This window comes from Miniopterus schreibersii, assembly GCF_964146895.1.
Source record: "Miniopterus schreibersii genome assembly, chromosome: 12".
In the NCBI taxonomy this organism is placed as follows: domain Eukaryota; kingdom Metazoa; phylum Chordata; class Mammalia; order Chiroptera; family Miniopteridae; genus Miniopterus; species Miniopterus schreibersii.
In genome coordinates this window covers 50,511,500-50,529,689 of record NC_138112.1, presented here as the reverse complement: position 1 = coordinate 50,529,689, position 18,190 = coordinate 50,511,500, and the positions used below count along the sequence as shown (strand labels likewise).

At 42.0% G+C, this 18,190-nt stretch overlaps 2 protein-coding genes across 14 annotated transcripts in view; one reads left to right on the top strand and one right to left on the bottom strand.

Annotated features, from left to right (window-relative positions):
- Window positions 1-599: 599 nt before the first annotated feature.
- On the top strand, window positions 600-9,132 carry SVIP (small VCP interacting protein). Its single transcript, XM_081153063.1, has 4 exons — window positions 600-822; window positions 2,500-2,550; window positions 3,058-3,171; window positions 6,689-9,132. The coding sequence occupies exons 1-4, from the start codon at window positions 769-771 to the stop codon at window positions 6,701-6,703; spliced, it is 234 nt and encodes a 77-aa protein (XP_081009189.1). The 5' UTR covers window positions 600-768; the 3' UTR covers window positions 6,704-9,132.
- Window positions 9,133-11,713: 2,581 nt separating this feature from the next.
- The window catches only part of GAS2 (growth arrest specific 2), a 133,715-nt gene continuing 127,238 nt past the window's right edge, over window positions 11,714-18,190 (bottom strand). For 12 of the 13 annotated variants that reach the window (XM_081154967.1, XM_081154966.1, XM_081154960.1 and 9 more), the window contains one exon: window positions 11,714-12,915. In XM_081154967.1, coding sequence (XP_081011093.1) covers window positions 12,697-12,915 — 219 coding nt within the window. In that variant the 3' untranslated portion in view covers window positions 11,714-12,696. The remainder of the gene's footprint in view (window positions 12,916-18,190) is intronic. The other variant, XR_014000058.1, reaches the window with a different exon arrangement.

The window sequence follows — 18,190 nt, the reverse complement described above, 5'->3', positions numbered from 1 at the left end:
AACACCCGCACCGCCGTGCGGGCATCGGCAGCCCCGGCGCGGCCCAGGGGCTCGCTAGAAACGCATCTGGGGCTTCACCCGCACCCTGTTCAAGGGCAAACTACACTTTGACAAGATGCCCGGATGATTTTCACACCTGTGAAAATCTGAGACGCAAAGTCTCTGAACAGATGGACCCCGTCGTTCCCAGGTAGGGATGACTGAGGCCAAGCCCCGGGACGCCGGCGGGCACCTCGACCAGCGCCGCCCTCGGGAGGCGGGCGTCGGACAGCGGCCGCCTCACCCCCGCCCGCGAGGCACCCGGGAGGCAGGACACGGCGCCGCCGTCCGTCCGCGGCGCCAGCGAGCCGCGCCCCGTTAAACCGGAGTGTCTCGGAGGCCGGAGTCCCCCGGCCCCAAGGAAGCGGCACAGGCCGGTCGCTGTCCGGTCGCTCGTTTGTCACCGGCCGGGCCAAGGGGGCGGGGCCCGGGTTCTCCACGCAGCCCCGCGCGCGTTTCCAGGCACCCGGGGCGCGTCGCCGAGCCGGGCGGGGCCCGCGGAGGCGGGGGCGGCGGGGCCTCTGGGGGGCGGAAGCGAGCGGCGGGGCCGGCGCGGAGCCGCGAGGGGCGGAGCGTTGCCGCGGGGGCCGAGCCGAGCCGCCGAGCCGCGGGCCGCGGGGGGACGCGGGGGGACGCGGGGCGCGCTGCCGATCCGGGTGGGGCGCGCGTGCGCCCGCGCTGCTCACGCGTCCTAGCGCCCGGGGCGGGGGCCCCGCCGCCGCTCTCCCGATGGGGCTGTGCTTTCCCTGCCCCGGCGAGTCCGAGGCTCCGTCGCCGAACCTGGTGAGTCAGGCCGGGCCGCGCGCACCTGCTCCGGGCCGGGCGCCGCGGAGCCCGCGGGGGGGCACCCCGGTGGCGGAGGCGTCGGGTCGCGCCCCGAGGAACCTCGGGGTCCTGCCTGCGGGCCCCGGGCCGCCGCCTCGCTGCCGGTCTCTCCACTTTGGTTCCATAAAACCGCCCGAAGGTGGCTCCGGGGTCTTTTCCCCGCCGCCGACCTTGGCGGACCTGGGAGCGGCGGCGCGCAGCGGAGGCCGGGGGCGGGGCGGGGAGGTGCGGGGCGGGGCGGGGCCGTCCCCGCGGCGCGGTGGGCAGTTAGGGCGCCAGAAGAAATTCTCTTTTTTCTGAACTGAAGGGTTGGCTCTTCGAGGAGATGTGCATTTTCCTGTGTCTGTATCAGCTGCTTAAAGAAGGTGCTCAGTGAAGTCCCGTATATCCCTGAGCTTTATTGGATATTGTATTAGTAATCTCCCTTTAGTATTTATCTCTCTAAACTCTTCCTTTAAAAAGGGATTATTTTATGTGGTACAGAGTGTACCGTTTGTAGCGCTGCCTTGTTTAGCAGATAAGAATACAGGACGCCCACTTTAATTTGATTTTTCAGAGAAACGAGGGACACATTTTAAAAGTGGATCTGTCGCTTACGGTAGTGGGACATACTTATGTTAGAAATTATTCGTTGTTTATCTGAAATTCACATTTAACTTAGCAGTTTGTGGTCCACTGCACTTACACTTTTTGTGGCTTTCTGTTTTTAACTATCTTTTCGCTAATAACTCCTTGCTGGTAGTTGATAACAGAAAGCCCAAATCCCTCCCTTCCCTCCTATCTAGCAAAAAATTCGTTGAAAGAAAGCATTTATTTAAGGAAGTGCATCAGCTCTTCAGGCTTTTGATTATAGCTGCTTAAAATGATCTGAAAGTTGGTACCAGGAAGTTCACCTTGTTTTTCTTGCTACTGTTGCTTTTAAATGTCGTTAATGTTGTTTATCAGGCTGTTGATAAAAATCCCAGTCTGTTAGTATTTGTTAAACCCTCCACCCACCCCCACAGATAACCACAATGGAAAACAAGGGAATTATCAGCATAACTCCCAAGAGAGTGCTACTTACTGTCCTGTTATTTAAAGATTTTATAATTAATACATGATACAGAAAATTACTCAGCTTACCCAACATGAAACAGTACCTTTCATGAATGTGCTACGGTTCTCACTGTCATACACAGGGAGATTCCCCCAGTTCATTCATGAACCTTTCCCCAAAACACCAACCTACTTCAGACTCCCTTAATGGCAGTACTAAACCTTGTATTATTAAATGTCATTTGTTTCATTGCCCCAACTTGCTTGTAAGCCATTTTTTTTTAAACAAAAGCAAGTAGATTATTTTATAGACCAACTTGTGTTATATATATGCATATATAACATGTCATACAATATGTATCACATATATGTCTTAGCATGTTCTTATTTGGAGGTATGTTGATTAATTGTGAGAATGACATTCAGAAAGATGATTATTTTATACATGTAAGTACTCGCAGTCTTAGTGAAACATTTTGGGCCAATACCAAATATTTTTATAAACTGTTACATAACCTATAAGATATGATTACGTGTGTAAATGATCCATGACAATGTTTGGTTTTATTTTAAAACACATTTTTTATATATTTTCCTTAGGAAGAAAAAAGAGCAAAGCTAGCAGAGGCTGCAGAAAGAAGACAGAAGGAGGTGAGAGTAAAAAGGAAATTTTACCTACTTAGAGAATTAAGTTAGTACTTTATTCTTGATAGATGTCTGACTAGTAGTATTCTCTAACAAAAATGGTAACTGCTATCTTCTAAATTTATACTTAAAGTTAATTATTTGTCACAATGATCTCTGTGTTTCTATAAATTACATTAATGCCTTTATATAATTTAATGTATGAACATTACTATACAGATGTCTTCCGTAATGTGAGATGCCCCTTTAATAACAGTATTCCCTGGGATAAAATGACCATCCCTTATAAAACACTGACAGATATGAAGTTAGTTTAGGAGGAAAATTGGTATGGTTTCAAAATATCCAATGAAAAAATGATAATATGTTTTATATAAAGCTGTCGTAGAAATAGTCTAATTCTTTGTTACCAAAATAGTCCAATACCCACCTCCAAAGCAAAAAAAAAAAAAAAAAAAGAAAGCTTGGATACTGATTTTTATTGTTGTTTTGTACCCCTTAATTTTCCTAAAGGCTGCATCTCGGGGCATTTTGGATGTTCAGTCTGTGGAAGAAAAGAGAAAGAGAAAGGAAAAAATAGAAAAACAAATTGCTACATCTGGACCCCCACCAGAAGGTGGACTTAGAGTAAGTATTACAATTTATTTAAGACTTAAATTTACCTGGAATTTTTAAAAACTTAAGTGGTAATCCATTCAATAATTTCCTGTTGAGATGGATTATCAGAAGATTTTGAATTGATTTAAAAGCATGAATAATACAGATTTGAGTGTCAGTTTATTTGGGCCATTCTGTCATTTACTTGGAATAGATTTACTGTTTCCCCCAAAAATTAAAGTAGATTTTTCCTAATTATCCTAATACTTTATATGAATAATACAAACCTTAAATGTGTAGAAAACTCAAACAATATGGAAGAGTATAAAGAAGTCAAAATCGCCCAAATTCAGTGTCATTTTGAAACATTGTTTCTCGTTTCCACTAGTACATCAATCCTACTAAATGGGATTACACTACAAATTTGTTTTTATAACCTACAGTGTTTTTACTCAGTGATTTGATATTTTTGCTCTTTACATTGTCACTCATACCATAGTTATGTAAATGTTAATTTGGGCAGCAGGCTGTACAGGAGTGAGTGTGACACATGCACCTTCCAGTGTGCCGATTGCAGCTTTTGACACTGGAAATACAATGGCGGACAAATTAAACAAGGTCCTTGAACTTGGGGATCTTTACAGCCTCGTAGGACTATAAAGGTTTTATTTTACATGTTAAAATAAAACTTAGAAAAATAATGGTTCAGATACTAAGATTTTTCTAGTCTATTTTTAAAGGAAATACATTTCTCAAGTAAGTGCATTTGTGAAAAGGACAGTGTTCTGAATTTTGGTCAGTTACATTTAACTTTTCAGTGATTTATGAACACTTATTTAGTCTTCTCAGTTCAGTTTGATTTTTGCTCTCAAAACTATATATAAATACATACAGGGGGTGTGTGTGTGTGTGTGTGTGTGTGTGTGTGTGTGTGTGTATTCCTAATTTGTGGGGCAGCCTGTGAGGATGTGATTCTGGCTCAGGAATATCACACAGAGATAAGATTTATCTGTGTGTGTTTTATAATTGCATGTTATTTCATCTAATTTCACTTGATAAATGAAATTAAAATATTTTTCATTGTTTACTTTTAACAATGTATAAAATAATTGATTTCAGTGTTAAGGTAAATAGCCCTGATCACTTTGCTTAGGTTTTTTTTATAGCCCCCCAATGATAGAATAAATTTAGTATAAAGTAAAACAGTTGGGAGATACAAGGCAAAATATTTATGGAAAGTGTAGATGCTTACTTTCAATATTCTGTTGAGGTAAAGATCTATGTCATCAGGTTTACTTCATAGAGGGTTCTCAAAAACAATTTGCAAAAATTAAATTATAGGACTGGTAACAATGCTGAGATCAGTTTTATAGTAGTGGAAAGGAGGTACTGGGTGACTTAAAGTCACATATAAGAAAAGGATACTTTATAGTTAGTCATAATTAGAAGGTCCTTAATTTACAACTTCTCAGCTAACAACTGTAACATCAGCTTTTCAACTCTAAGAAAGAAAGGGCTTTCATAATTAGGATTAAAGTTTCCATGCCCTGAAGCCTATAGATTAAATATAAATTAGGCCTTATATCACTTCTAGTCCCCTCAGCGGTGCTCAAAATGAAAAAACATTGCAATGTAAATTTAATACCTTTATTTCTCTGTATATTGTTCTGATAGGAAATCTCTGGCTTCTTTGATAAAAATGACCCTCAAGGCCAGCAGACTGGGCAGTGATGGGAGGATTTTCCCAATAAGAGTGGCTCATTCTCATGAACCAACTGCTGTTACCACTGTCATTTTTCCTTGGGATATTCCTAATCGCTCCTCCCATCAAATCACTGGCTTTAAGGGACATGCTGCTTTCCCCTTGGTGACAAGCGTCGCTCATCCAGAGTATTCTGTTAAGTCCATAATAAAATGTGGGGGGCTCAGGGATAACAGAAGGAAAAGTACAAGGCAGAGAGTAACTTTCATTCCGAACCCCTTTGGCCTAGGGTTCTTTGAGGGCTGCTCTCAGGCCTGTTCCCCAGGCTGGCCTGCAATGTCCGAGTGTAGGTAGAGTCTTCCTGATCTGACCCGACCCCATGGTGTGAGGCAGATGTCCCTTTCCTGTCTCTGTGCCCTCCACATAGCATTTCTGACCAGCTCTGCCTCTTCCAGGATAATTGGCATTGGTATTATGACTGTCCTTTGGAAAGGCAGCCTTATCTTAAGAAGTCAAGGGGACAATGGCATCAGGATGCAGACTAGCATCGGTACAGGATACGCCACTGCAGGAGCGATGGCCGAGCTCGGGTGCAGTGGCCCTCAGCCCCGGCTGCACGGTAGAGTCTCATGAGGAGCTTGCAGAAAAGGGCTGAGCCTTGGGCCCCACCTCACACAGTCAGAATTTTTGAGAGTGGGGTGTGGCCATCAGTACTTGATTAAGCTCCCCAAGGTAATCTAATGTCAAACCAGACTGAGAATCACTGCTCCAGTGTCTTTAACTCTAGTCCTGAGAGATACATTGTGGAAAAGAGAGTCCCATGGTAGAAGAATGTTTTAAAATTCTGAATACTATATTGTATACTATATCCCTTTCTCAAAGATTAAAAAGGGTACAGCATTCAAGTCTCTAAGAAGTTCTGCAATAAAGAAACGCAAGTTTACTTGGAATAAACCTTAATTTAAAAAATGTATTTACATATATACATATATATACACACACACACACACCCCCCAATAATATTCATTGGATATACTTGGAAAACACTGCTCAGTAGACTTAAAATATCTCTGGTCCTATCCGAGTGGCTCTTTCAGAACCTATCATTGCAGATTTAATAGACTTGATTAAACAGAACAGCAAGTGGAATAAGTTCTCAGCTCAAGCAAGGAAAAGACTGCCAAACTATTATTGAATCATGGCTACCATTCCCTGGTTCCATGCCTCAAACAAGAATTCCTTTATTTTCATTTTGTTGTTTCATAGTTTTTGTTCGGTGGTGTTTGTTTCTTTTTTCCCTCTTCTTTCCTTAAGTGATTATTAGGTATTTGGAATTTAGCTACCATTAATCTGACCAGATATTTTGTTTTATTACTTTGTATTTTTTAAACCATTGTATATCTTATTTCAGACTTTTGACTGTAATGTAAAGTTTTATCAATCACTGCTAATCACAAAAATTAGTTTGCATTTGCATATCCCAGCGATTTTCAGCCTTTTTCATCTCATGGCACACATAAACTAATTACTAAAATTCTGCCTCACACTAAAAAATACATTATATTTTTTGCCAATTGGACAAAAAAATAGATAAAATTTTGATTCATTCACACCGGATAGCTATTAAGTTGGCTGTTGTCATTTTTTTACTTGACAGTGTAAGGGAAAAGAGGTTAGTGCCCCTGACTAAATAGTCAGGTGTTGCATGTTTTAAAAATTCTTGTAGCACCAGTTGAAAATCGCTGGCATACCCCATAGCCCTCTCTCTGCCTATTTGTTTACTTGGACTATTGTTTTGTAACCGTAAATAAAATTTACTTTTCTCTGTATATTTTTATTTTCTAGTGGACAGTTTCATAAAGGATACTATGAGTGAAAGTCTACTGCCAGTAACTAATATCTGCAATCAAGTGGACATCCTCAATTTAATTTATTCTCTTTGAAAAATGAAGATTTAGACTTTGTAATTTTAGTGCCATTAAATGCAATGCTTTTTCAGTATTGAAATATTGAAAATGCTTTTGATTGTCAGACTTAGAAAAGGCCAGACCTTTCATTGAATACCTATTTTCCTACATTTGCTGCTTTTGCAAGTAGTGGGTAATTCTCCATTTTTAGTAGTTAAATCTAAATAGTGAATATATGTACATCGCATGGAAAGATTCTGCATACATCTCAAATATTAAAATTTTCAGTTTCATTTTTCCTCCTTTATAAGATGGCCTAGCTATTTGTAGTTGTGCTGTTTAGCTTTACATTCCCTTTTGTTTGGTTATATATGACGACTTTTGCTTAAACTTGTGGACTTAGTGCCTTTAAACTGATCTGCAGGAAAAGTCTTAAAAAGTCATTTGAAGGGATTATATGAAGGAACACTGTAAATTTTTATAACTCATTAAGTAATGAACATTTGTAGAAAATACTGAATTTCTCCTAATTTATTTTTTACTTGTGTAGCTTATAAACTTAACATACTGTTTTACATTACAATAATTTCTTTTGCTTGAATTTAAAATATATTAGAGTTACCATCAGAGGGCAGTGGTGTACTATTATACGTGTCAGATTCAACTCCATGAAGATCTTTGTAGTTACTGAATGAGTTAAACTAAGAATCTAGATGGGTTATACTGGGTGGTGATATATTTGTCCAAATTTCATAGATGTTTCTACTGTTTTGTATTTATTTAAAAAACGGTCATAAGATTTATACAGATATGCAGTTGCCAAGGCAAATATGAATGTATGAAAAAGAAACATGTAAGTACTGTTATTTGAAAGGACTACTTTAGATATAAAAATATTATGAAGTAATTCTATATGATGCATAATCATAAACTTTGTAGATTTTTGTTTATTAGTAACATGAGTTTTATAGCATTTTTGTTTCTTGAATATTTCTTTTTAATATATAATAAGCTAAAATAGAAGAATTGCTATATCTTGTAATTAGTTATGATGGTTGCTAACTCTTGGATGGCAAGGCTACATCCCGAGGCCTAAATTAGAATTTGCAGATACTAAGTGGGGACTAAATTAAGTAGGCCAGCTCATTTGATTTACAGAAAGGAAACTGAGCCACTGTCTCACTCATCCCTACCATAAGACGTGTTATATTGCAGTATATTTTATATGTTAATTTTAATGAGATTGAACTATAATATAGGTCTCTTGACTCATTGGAAAAATTACCTTTTCTATGATGGCATAAAATATTTCATGATACCCATGCAAGACACATATTTAGGCTAAATTGTCTTCATCTCTTAGAAGATTAGTGGTATTGTTGTTCATAAAGGATTGGGAAGTTATTGGGTTGCATTTTAGAAATAAAATTTTGACTTTATGAACATGCTTAATTTTTCCAAGGCAGAAAGGAAAAAGGATCATTAGCAGCTGAATGGAGATAGAACCAGACCTAACATCCTTGAACTGTGCAAATCTATCCTTCTGTTTTAATACAGAAAGAACAATTTTATCTGTACTACATCCTAAAGAATTATAACTTGGGTTAGTGTAAACAACAGGTTTAGATCTAGGGGATAATGCTCTATTTCTAATAGCAGTTTATATCCAAACACAACACTTATTTACTGTTAAACCATGAATGAGAGGCTGATGTATTGCTTTATGGGAACAGTGGGATGTCCTGCTCCAGTCATAAATGGTGACCTACCTCCATCGGTGTGGTCACCTTCCCAAAACCACCTGGGGTACACGGACTAAGGGGTGATACTCAAATGCTAGGAATAGTGCTGGGAAGAGGAAGGGGGAGACTAAGTGCCTGATAGGAAACCAGTAAATTACTACTAAAAAATGTAATGTACACGTACATACAGATAGATCAGGCATCTCCCTCCTAAAGTTACAAATCACTTTCTGATGAAAACCTAATTTGGAGCCAATTTACCATAATTCGTAATTTAAATAGGAAAACATAATGCTTAATATGGCACCCAAACCAAATGAGTAAAATATAAATGAAACAGTAAAATGCATATATGTAACTATTGTGTTAAAATGGAAAATGCCTAAATCATTGCTTTTTAATTCTAGTCTCCAAACTATTAATATGAATGTGGCTGGTGACAAAAAGTTGTATCTTGTCACACGGCCTTGTTCTTGACACAGTGCATGTTTTTTAAAGCATCTATATGTGACACTTGTTCTGCCGATTGTGTTTGGAAGGTAATTACTAGTTTTCTCACACATGGTTTTATAAATTCTGTATTGCCATGTAGGGATATAAATATACATTTTTCCTATATAAAAATTGGCTTTGGCTGTCTCTGTTTACGAAAATTTTATCTTCACTACATCTTAAATAATGAGAAGTTGGGTTAGTGGTTAGGGAAACCTCGGCGATGCTTTCATCTCTTTAGGATTCATGAGAACAGAGCTAAAAGCTGTTTGGTGTGTTCATACAATCCCTGAATTTGTAGCTAGGCATGTTTTGTTTTCAATACTGAGGAAGAAATGATATTATGAGTCTCCTGTTTTCTTAGAGAAATAATATAGTATAATAGGTTCCAGCTGCCATCCTTGTGTACCCCAGGGGAATGTGACATAAACTTTGAATTTTCCTTTTCTCCTCCAGCAGTTCAGCTTGTTTGCTGAAGACTTACGCTGCGCCCTTAGAAGCAAACATAACCTGTCGATTTTAGGTTTGAGTAGAAACTTCTGCATAAGTAGATCAGTAATTGGTCGGCAGATACGCATGCCTCTCTGTTGAGATTTAAGGTGTATTCCTTCAACATCTCCAAGCAAGCGTCTCAGATTCCCATGGCCTCTGTGTGTGCTTTACGTTGGTTCAGATGTGGTACTGTGGCCATTTTCTTTAATTTTCTCAAAAGCCACTGACAAGGCATTTGTGTATATGGCAGACTTAGAAAAAATTCTGATTTGACAGAAGTTTTTGCCCCAACAGCTCCAACCCTTTACATTTCTCCTATGATGTGGCTTTTTATTGCCATTCTCACTCTTCTAGATACCGGTCATTTTGCAAATATTGCCTCTAAATATGACCTTTGCGGTTTAAGAGCTGAATATTCCTAAATTACTTCACCTGGATGTGATACTTTTATTATATCCTGAATTGCATTGTCTATTTTTATAGCACTGTACTCAGCTTGCATAGAGTTTTGAGTTAATGTCTTCCAGTCATAAAAACAGGTTTGAGTCATCTGTTGCAACTACTTCAGACTTGCCTCAAATGGAAATTAGTTCTACACAGAAACTGGCTCTCTCCAGGCTGTTGCTTGGGATCTCCAAGAAGGCAAGGAGTTATCCTAAACGCCTCAATCTACCAAACACCTAAGGTACCGTTTTCTTGTTCTACGTTTCTTAGTCAAAGATTAGACCTACTTCACGTACATTTTAAAAAGAATATCAAGTGTCTCATGTAGAAAACTACACATCTACATAAAAATATTGTAAAACAAATGAGTTAAGCAAGTTTGCAGAATACTAGATATATATATGAAGGTCAATTCTATTTCTGTGTGAAAGTTAAGATAATAATCTAAAAATTAAGGTAATTCTAATCATCAGATAAGAGAAAATACTTAGGAAAAAACAAAAGAAGTTAAAGTTCTGAGCTAAAAACTACAAAACTGCTGAATTTTTTTTTTTAAGACAGAAATGGTGAGACATTACAGTTCACCGATTGGGAGACTCAATATTGTCAAGATGGCAGTTCACAAAATTGATCAATAAATTCAGTGCAAAATCCCAGCAAGCTTTTTCAGAGAAATTGACAAGATGATCCTAAAATTTATATGGAAATGTAACATTTATAATAGCTAAAACAATTTTGAAAAACACCAGTAATGTTCACTAAGGAGTCAGTAAGGTCCGTCTACATTTGGCTGTTTCCTTCTGAATGTAGTCCCATTGTCCTTACCCCTAGTGTAGTGCCATCCAGCTAGCAGCTAGGCCCCGATGTCATTGTCACCGTGTTCTTAGTGACACTTAAATGACCAGCATACAAGTGGTATAGGTAGAAAGAATGATGCCACTGTCCCCCAGACAGGATCACATTCTAATCCCTGGAAGCTGGGAGTATGTTACGTCGTGTGGTGAGAAGTATTTTGCAGATGCCATTCAGTTAACGATTATAACGTAGGAGAATATACTGGATTATCTAGGTGAGCCCAATCTAATCACGTGGATTCTTAAAAGCGGAGAAGCTTTCCAACCTGTGGTCTGACAGAGATGTAAAGAAAGAGGCATCACTGAGATGTCTCTGGCTTTGAAGACAGAGGAAGGGGTACGTGAGCCAAGGAAATCAGGCGGCCTCTGGAAGGTGGAAAAGGCAACACAGTGGGTTCTCTCGCAAAGGAGCACAGCCCTGCCGACATGTGGCGGTGAGCCCAGCGAGACATCAGACTTCCGGACCACAGTACTGTAACGGAATGTGTGGTGTTAGGTCAGAAAACAAAGCTACATGAAGAGGTTAATAGTTTTGTTCACCTAGACATATTTTTAAGACTACACTAACAAAATTAATTCTGATTATTAAAGATATAACTATGTTTACGGGGAACATTAGGCACGGGAGAAAGTTTTGATGGATTGTTGGCCAGTTATACAGAGAAACTCAGTGTTAATATTAGTTTAGTAATGTGAAAATCAAATCACTGAATATCTATTTTAAGATATTACAATTACTCAGTTCCAAGGTAAATGTCCCTCCTTACAAAATGTTAAAGTCTAGACTGTCCGCCTAGCCGAGCACACACCACCACCCTCAGCCGCCCCCAGTGAAGCCGTCCTGGGTAACTGCAACTGGACTCTGGTAACTCAGGGAAAGATGCCACCCGAAGATCACCTTTATTTCAGAGTGAACCACTGATTGATACTGAGACAAAAAATGTTTCAATTTCTCTCTTTAATTCTTGAATCAGCGAGGACAATATTTTGCTGTTTATGGGTACAAAACAGCTGTGTCCTAGGTGTACAAGGGTATACATAGGTCTGTAACATCATTAGCTACAGTGAATGGACTTGACTAGACAGCATAGCAAAGTAGGATTAACTAAAGGTATACTTTAATAAGAACGCTTATTAAAATAACATGAAGTCAATGAACATTTGACTGTACAATTTACTCTGTCAAAATATAAATGTCAGCTTATGCGTGTGAATTACACTGTCAGTCTCAGCACAGCCACGTTTCTCAGGAATGTGTGGGACGATTCATAAGCCGTTTTCTAAGGGGTGCGCTGAAAACTTCCAAAAGGACCCCAGATATTTGGTCATAGGTAAGGGATCAGCTTTAAGGCAATCTTCCAAGTGAATGTAAACTTTTCTGAAGTGGCCTCTCCAGCCAAGCATTCCTGTTGCGAATACTCCATGTGGATTTAAAGTGCTGTCGGATATTTTTGGTAGCACATTGTCACACTAATTGTCACTGTTTTAAAAATCAGCTTTAAAATCCTGCAATTATAAAAATGTCTGGGGTGCTTTTACTCTGTAGACATAAAGGAGGCACTTCCTGTTTCCTTATCTGTAAATCCTAAATCTTTTCTCCTAACAACAGTTTTTCCCTCTAGCTAGAGTTGTGTTTCCAACACTGTGTTCTAAGTACTGGGCTCGCCTATCGAGACGTAATAATTCGCCTACAGTTTCTCTAATCTAAATCCGATTTTAGAATTTTTCACAGGCCATGTTCTAAAGAAGCATTAAAATAAATAGTGCTACTCTTAGAACCTCTTTCAGTATGAGGACATTTTTCTGTGTGTTACCCCTTTTTCCAAAGTAATTTTCAGAGCCTGTGAGCTAAACTGACTACACTGGAGAAGTGGGCACGGCACGGGCCACTATGAGAGTCCCCTTGTCGTGACCAGCTGGTTTCACTTAATCTCCTTCTTAGCCTTAGAGTTGGCCGAGACCACCAGGTAATTGTCTGGGTTCATGTCCTTAAGGGTCGGGGATTTGCTCTGGATGGGGGACGTCTTGCCATCCACACGGGAGATCTGCAGCACCCGGCAGGGGTCGTGCTTCAGCAAGTACCCCGCGAAGGTCTCCCAGCCGCCTCCCACGCGGACCATGACGTGTTTGTTGTGCAGCATCTGCAAGGAAAGGAGAGTGACTGAGTTAGATCCGAGCCTGCCCCCGGCGCCTCAGGGCAGCTTCCAGCTCTAAGGGCGGCCGCTGGCCCCTGCCCGGCCCGGTTCTTGCCCCGCTCACCGCCTGGCCCGCCGGCTGTGACAGCAAGTGGGCCCTGCTGCGTGACAGGCTCCACGCCCATCCCGTGAGGCTTTCACGGTGCGGAGGCCTTTCCCTCACACCCGCTCCCGCTCCAGGCCGGTGTCTGCCCGGTCCGCTGCTGCACTCCCCCCACACCCCGGCAGCGGGGCTGCAGAAGGGCCAGGGGGCTGCTCCTGAGCAGGATGCTGGTGCTCACGCGGGTATCTGGTGCCGAGGAGAGCTGGAAGCGCCCTCAGGAAGACAGGTCTCCCAAGGCCAGGCCTCCCGAACAGAAGGGCCAGACGCTCTTGTTTTCCTTCACTCGCATTCTTCCCAATGACTCTCGGGCGCGGCCTTTTAAGAAGACTTACCTTCAGGCCCACGAGCCCCTTAGAGCTCCGGCTTAACGGCTACAGACAAACCGCGAAGAAGGTGTGCTGCTTGCCACCTGGCACGCACAGCTCGGGGCTGAGGAGGCGTGGCGCGGACAGCCAAGGAGTTCCACCTTGGCGTCTTTCAGGTATTAGAAAAGGCGAGGTTTGGGGGACCGCTGCCCCCTCCACGTCCCGCAGGCGCTCCTCCCTGCCCGTCAGGAGGCCGCGGGCGCGGCACCTTCCGAAGGGCGTGCAGTTGGGAGGGGACTTGGGAGGCTGTTATCGTTCTGTTGAAATTCCTGTGTCAGCTTGAGGCCTGGACACGTCTGACTCCCTCCCGTTCACTGCTTTCATTCGCTTGTTGAGAATCTCAGGGAAGTTTTGAAATCTTTCTGTATGCCCATGTCCACAAAATCTCGCACGTGTGTGCAGGGGTTTCAGACCCCCAGACATCCACCCATGGACTCAAGCTAAGAAATCCCGAATCGTGCTTGACACGAAGCTGTTTTCAAAATCAAGTAACAAATGTGCTGAGTATCAATAATGAAAACGATTAGACTCGTGAGCATTCCATTAAATGTAGCCACAGGTTATTCCCCAGAGTATGTGAATTTTAGAGCAGAAACGTCTTAGGAAACACGGCCTAGCTAGGAGTCTTTTAAACTTATTTCAGCATCAGATTCTACTCGTTAAATAAAATCTCAGTGGGAGCCCCCGAAACATGAAGCATATGAAAGGAGTTAGGAGTTAGCTTTAACTATCTCGCCTGCCCTGGTCCAGTCCGGGCTACCGTGTTTTTGTTTTTCAGATGAAGACACCGAGGCCAAGATCTTTCATGTGATTTGCTTAGAACAGGACCCAGATTTTCTGACTCTCAATCTAGTGCTTTCCCCACAACAGTTCCTCCTTAGATATAAAATCTGTCAGGGATTTTATAACTTGACTGGCCTGTTCCCAGTCCCACCAGTTCCTGTGTGTCCCTCTGCTACCTGCTTCCAAAACTTGGAGGAACTGGAACAAAGGCCGGTGCCAGAACTGTGCTTCGCCCCTTCCTCCCACTGTTCCCTGGAGTGGCTTTGCCTGCTGTTGAAGTGCTGGCACCTCTTAGTCCTGCAAATTACATCTCAGAACTGCCCCTAAACATCCTTGGTATGAATGCGTCTGGCAGGACGATGGAGTTCACTTCAGTGTGAGGCTGTTTCAACCAGAAGGAGCCACTGGTCAGGAGAATTTTTAAACAATTAGTTAACTCTGGACAACGGCAAAAGAAATGTTTTTCCCACCTGGAGTATACAATCGTTTAAGTACAAACTCCCCTGGCAGAATCTTCACTGCATCTGGAGGCCCACGTAAAACAGAGTCATACTGAAATATGCATGACACAGGAATGAAATCTCTGCCCACCTCCTCTCCCATACCCTTCCTCTAGCTAATCTGCAATCTAGAATTTGCTTAGAAAGGCAGTGGACAAGCGACAACAGTTTCAAGCATGGGATCAAGGGCCATTGGGGTTCACAGCCCTGACTAGACATTCCCTGTCTTGTCTTAGTATGTGCTCAGTCTCAAGAAAAAAAATTAACACCCACCTTCATCTCTGTAAACAAAACCCCTATTGTTTAACCTAAAAGCAAATCAACATGCTGTAAGACAAATGACTGTCGACTCTTTCTCCCTCCCCTCCCCAGCGCTTGCCTACAAACCCCAGTCTCGGATCAAGCGGATCAGTTGTCCTTCTACACCAGTCTTTCCAAGTCCAGGATTAGTGACTTGAGGCCAACTGCAATTGATGAATCCTTTACCTTTTCGTTTTAGTTGGCTCCTGTGTTCCTGCTCCTCTCTTATTCTCACCCCCCCCCATTCCCACTGTCCTCAGTCTACTGATGGCTTCCCCTTTGTGGCTCCCGGCTTCCTCTTGCACCTCCGCTGGCTGTTGTGCTTCAATCTGTATCTCTCCTTTTCTCCACCCTTCTCATCACAGAGAAACGTCTTTCTGTCCCAGGCCGGTTCCTCCCCCTGCGTCCTAATTCCCGTGGCCACTCACGCAGAGCCTTGCGCTCTCCAGCTTACTGTATAATGGTCCATAACCTTCAGGAAATGCACCCCCCCATCCCCCCAAGACTCTCCCACTCTTGTCCAAAGCAAGACTCTCCTCCTCCCACCCCATTCTACGCTGTTCTCCTTCCCTCCGATGATCCTGAGAGCTCAGTTTACACTCGGTGTCTCCGCTTCTAACTTGGTGGTATTCCCTGTGAGGCCCACAGCAGGCTCTGCTTCTGCCCCTCCTCTTAACTGACTGCACTGGGAACGGGAGCCGGTGGTGATGTATTTCTCCTTTTTGGAATCTCACATATGGGAGCTTAGAACAGTGTCAGTACTATCATCGTATCGGACTCCTCTTAGTGTATCCTTCCACAGGCTCTACTTACTCTGCCTAAGCTATATCATTATCAGTAATACTCCCATTTCATAGGCAGAAAAACCGATGCTCTTAGGAGTACAACTGATGCTCTTCAAAAGCTTGTGCAAGTTCACTCAACAAATCACTGGCAGAACCAGAACAGCGATCCTTCGGTCCATTACTACCACATCCACCTACTCTGTACAACTCCTAGATTTGGGTTCTTGTGTCTGCTTAATCACTTACTAGTGATAACTCAGCACAGGCAGGGGATCATCAATGTCAGAAATAGTAATAAGTAGCTTAAGCAGATTAAATGCTCATGTAAAATGGTTTATAGTGTTTATGTTCTAAACACCCTACTAAACATTGAATTTCATTTCAGAAGATTATCCTCTAGTGGCCCTAATTCAGAAATAAGCATGTGTCAAGTAATAAAATAGAATATATTTTTGCCAGGTGTCTGTTGGCGTAAGCAGGACTGGGCTTTCATTCTCTGTTCAGGGCACATCTTCGAGCTCCTTTATTTTCGTCGCTTCACAATATTGAACAATTTTATGTTCTCCCTTCCGAAAGGTAACTCCTTTTGACTGGTCACATCAGTGCATGTGCCAACTGGGTATTTAATATTGATTTGCTATGTGTTGTCTGTTGCATTTCTTGCGTAAGGGAAAATAAGTGAGAGTTGCTACAGCTCTTCCTCAGTGTATGTTGCAAACAGTGGTTTTTGCCTGTTATGTCTGTTAGGGCTGTTGCTGTGTTTTCACAATCAGCCTCTTTCCTCACTGTGCCCCTGATCCCAACAAAGAGAAAGAGATTCCTATAGACAGCAGCATCTCTAAATGTGCAAGGGGGAAAATAAAACCAAAAACCCAGGAACAAAAATCTTGTCTCAGTCTTCCTCCCAGTGGCCTTAATGATGTTCTATAAGCAGACCTGGGCTGTTACAAACATTGCAAACATTTTCTTTTTTGGTGTCTATGAGTCACATGCAGAGAAAAGAATCAGTCTGCTGTTTCCAATTTTTAGTAATTTCTTTCAGTAATGGGAAGAAGCATCCCCATTCTTATCAAGGGTATTTTGTTTTAAGACTTTGTCCTATACTGATGCTTAATTATGTGTGGTGTTTATGAAAGGCTCCTTCCTATGAACCAGCAAAAGAGATCCTTTTTTCTTGAGGTGACACAGAGTCATAATATTAGAGGACATACTATGTGCCAGGTAATCCACAAATATGCCTTGAAATAAAGAGCATTAAAAAAAAAATTGAGGTCATTGGCAATACTCTCCTTTCAAAGACATACAAACAGTCAGAGAAAGGGTCACGGGTGGGGGGGGGGGGGTTCCCCAGAGCCAGGCTAGAAATCACATCTGCTCTATTCCCAGTCTAGTACATGGACTTACAATTGAGCTGTACTAATCCAAAAATTATTACTTAAAAATGAATCCAGTATTTAAAGGTGGGTGGATCACTTACTATACTGACCCAGCAGTGGTTTGTAACATCAGATAAGCCCCGACTTTGTCTTACTGGATTTCATGCACATTTGCTAGGCTATAATGTGTTTACCTAAAACCTGCTTTCTAGCACCACCTTTCAATCTTATCTTCCTGACATCATATGGTAAAAAATTCTCTCATAACCAACAAGTTCCGTAGCTTATCCAGATAATTTAAAAAAAAAAAGAGTTGAAAGGAAATGAGTTACTTTTCCCATATCTTAGAACATAATGGAAAATTTAAAAGTTGTGGAAATGGTTAATCAATAGCTCCTGATAAGTCTTGATGTCGCTGCAGTATCAAGGGGTCCAGTACTCTGGCTCTCATGATATGTGATAGCAGGATTTCAGAAAATCCTGCTACCCCCTCCCCCCGGGGCCTCGTAATTACGGACCTTGGAGAGACAGACTAGAATCACATTACGTATAGTAGATATTAAGAGCTTAAAGCATGAAAAAGGCCCGGCTGGGCGTGGCTCAGCAGTTGAGCGTCGACCTAGGATCCAGGCAATGGGGTTCGATTCCCGGTCAGGGCACATGCCCGGGTTGCGGGCTCCATCCCCAGTCGGGGCGTGCAGGAGGCGGCCGATCAGTGACTCTCTCATCATTGATGTTTCTATCTCTCTCTCTCCCTCTCCTTTCCTCTCTCTGAATAAAGATATATTTTTTAAAAAACAACACGAAAAAGTAGGTCCTTTTCTTCTCTTGGAGACATTCATTAGTTTTTAGAAACAGAAACTCATTTTTTGGTTGACAAGACACAGCCAATATTTATGTAGATCACAGGAAAAAAATCATAGGTTTTACTAAATGGAAAAAAATTGTCACATAGGAGAGCCAGAAAGTGGTATGGATTTATTGGTAATGCATTTGATTTTTAAAGTGG

Excerpts from the sequence above, each read along its gene's own strand:
- SVIP (XM_081153063.1), top strand. The coding sequence starts at position 769 with ATGGGGCTGTGCTTTCCCTGCCCCGGCGAGTCCGAGGCTCCGTCGCCG. Across the intron at positions 823-2,499 it reads AGGCTCCGTCGCCGAACCTG|GAAGAAAAAAGAGCAAAGCT; the intron begins GTGAGTCAGGCC and ends TATTTTCCTTAG. Across the intron at positions 2,551-3,057 it reads CAGAAAGAAGACAGAAGGAG|GCTGCATCTCGGGGCATTTT; the intron begins GTGAGAGTAAAA and ends ATTTTCCTAAAG.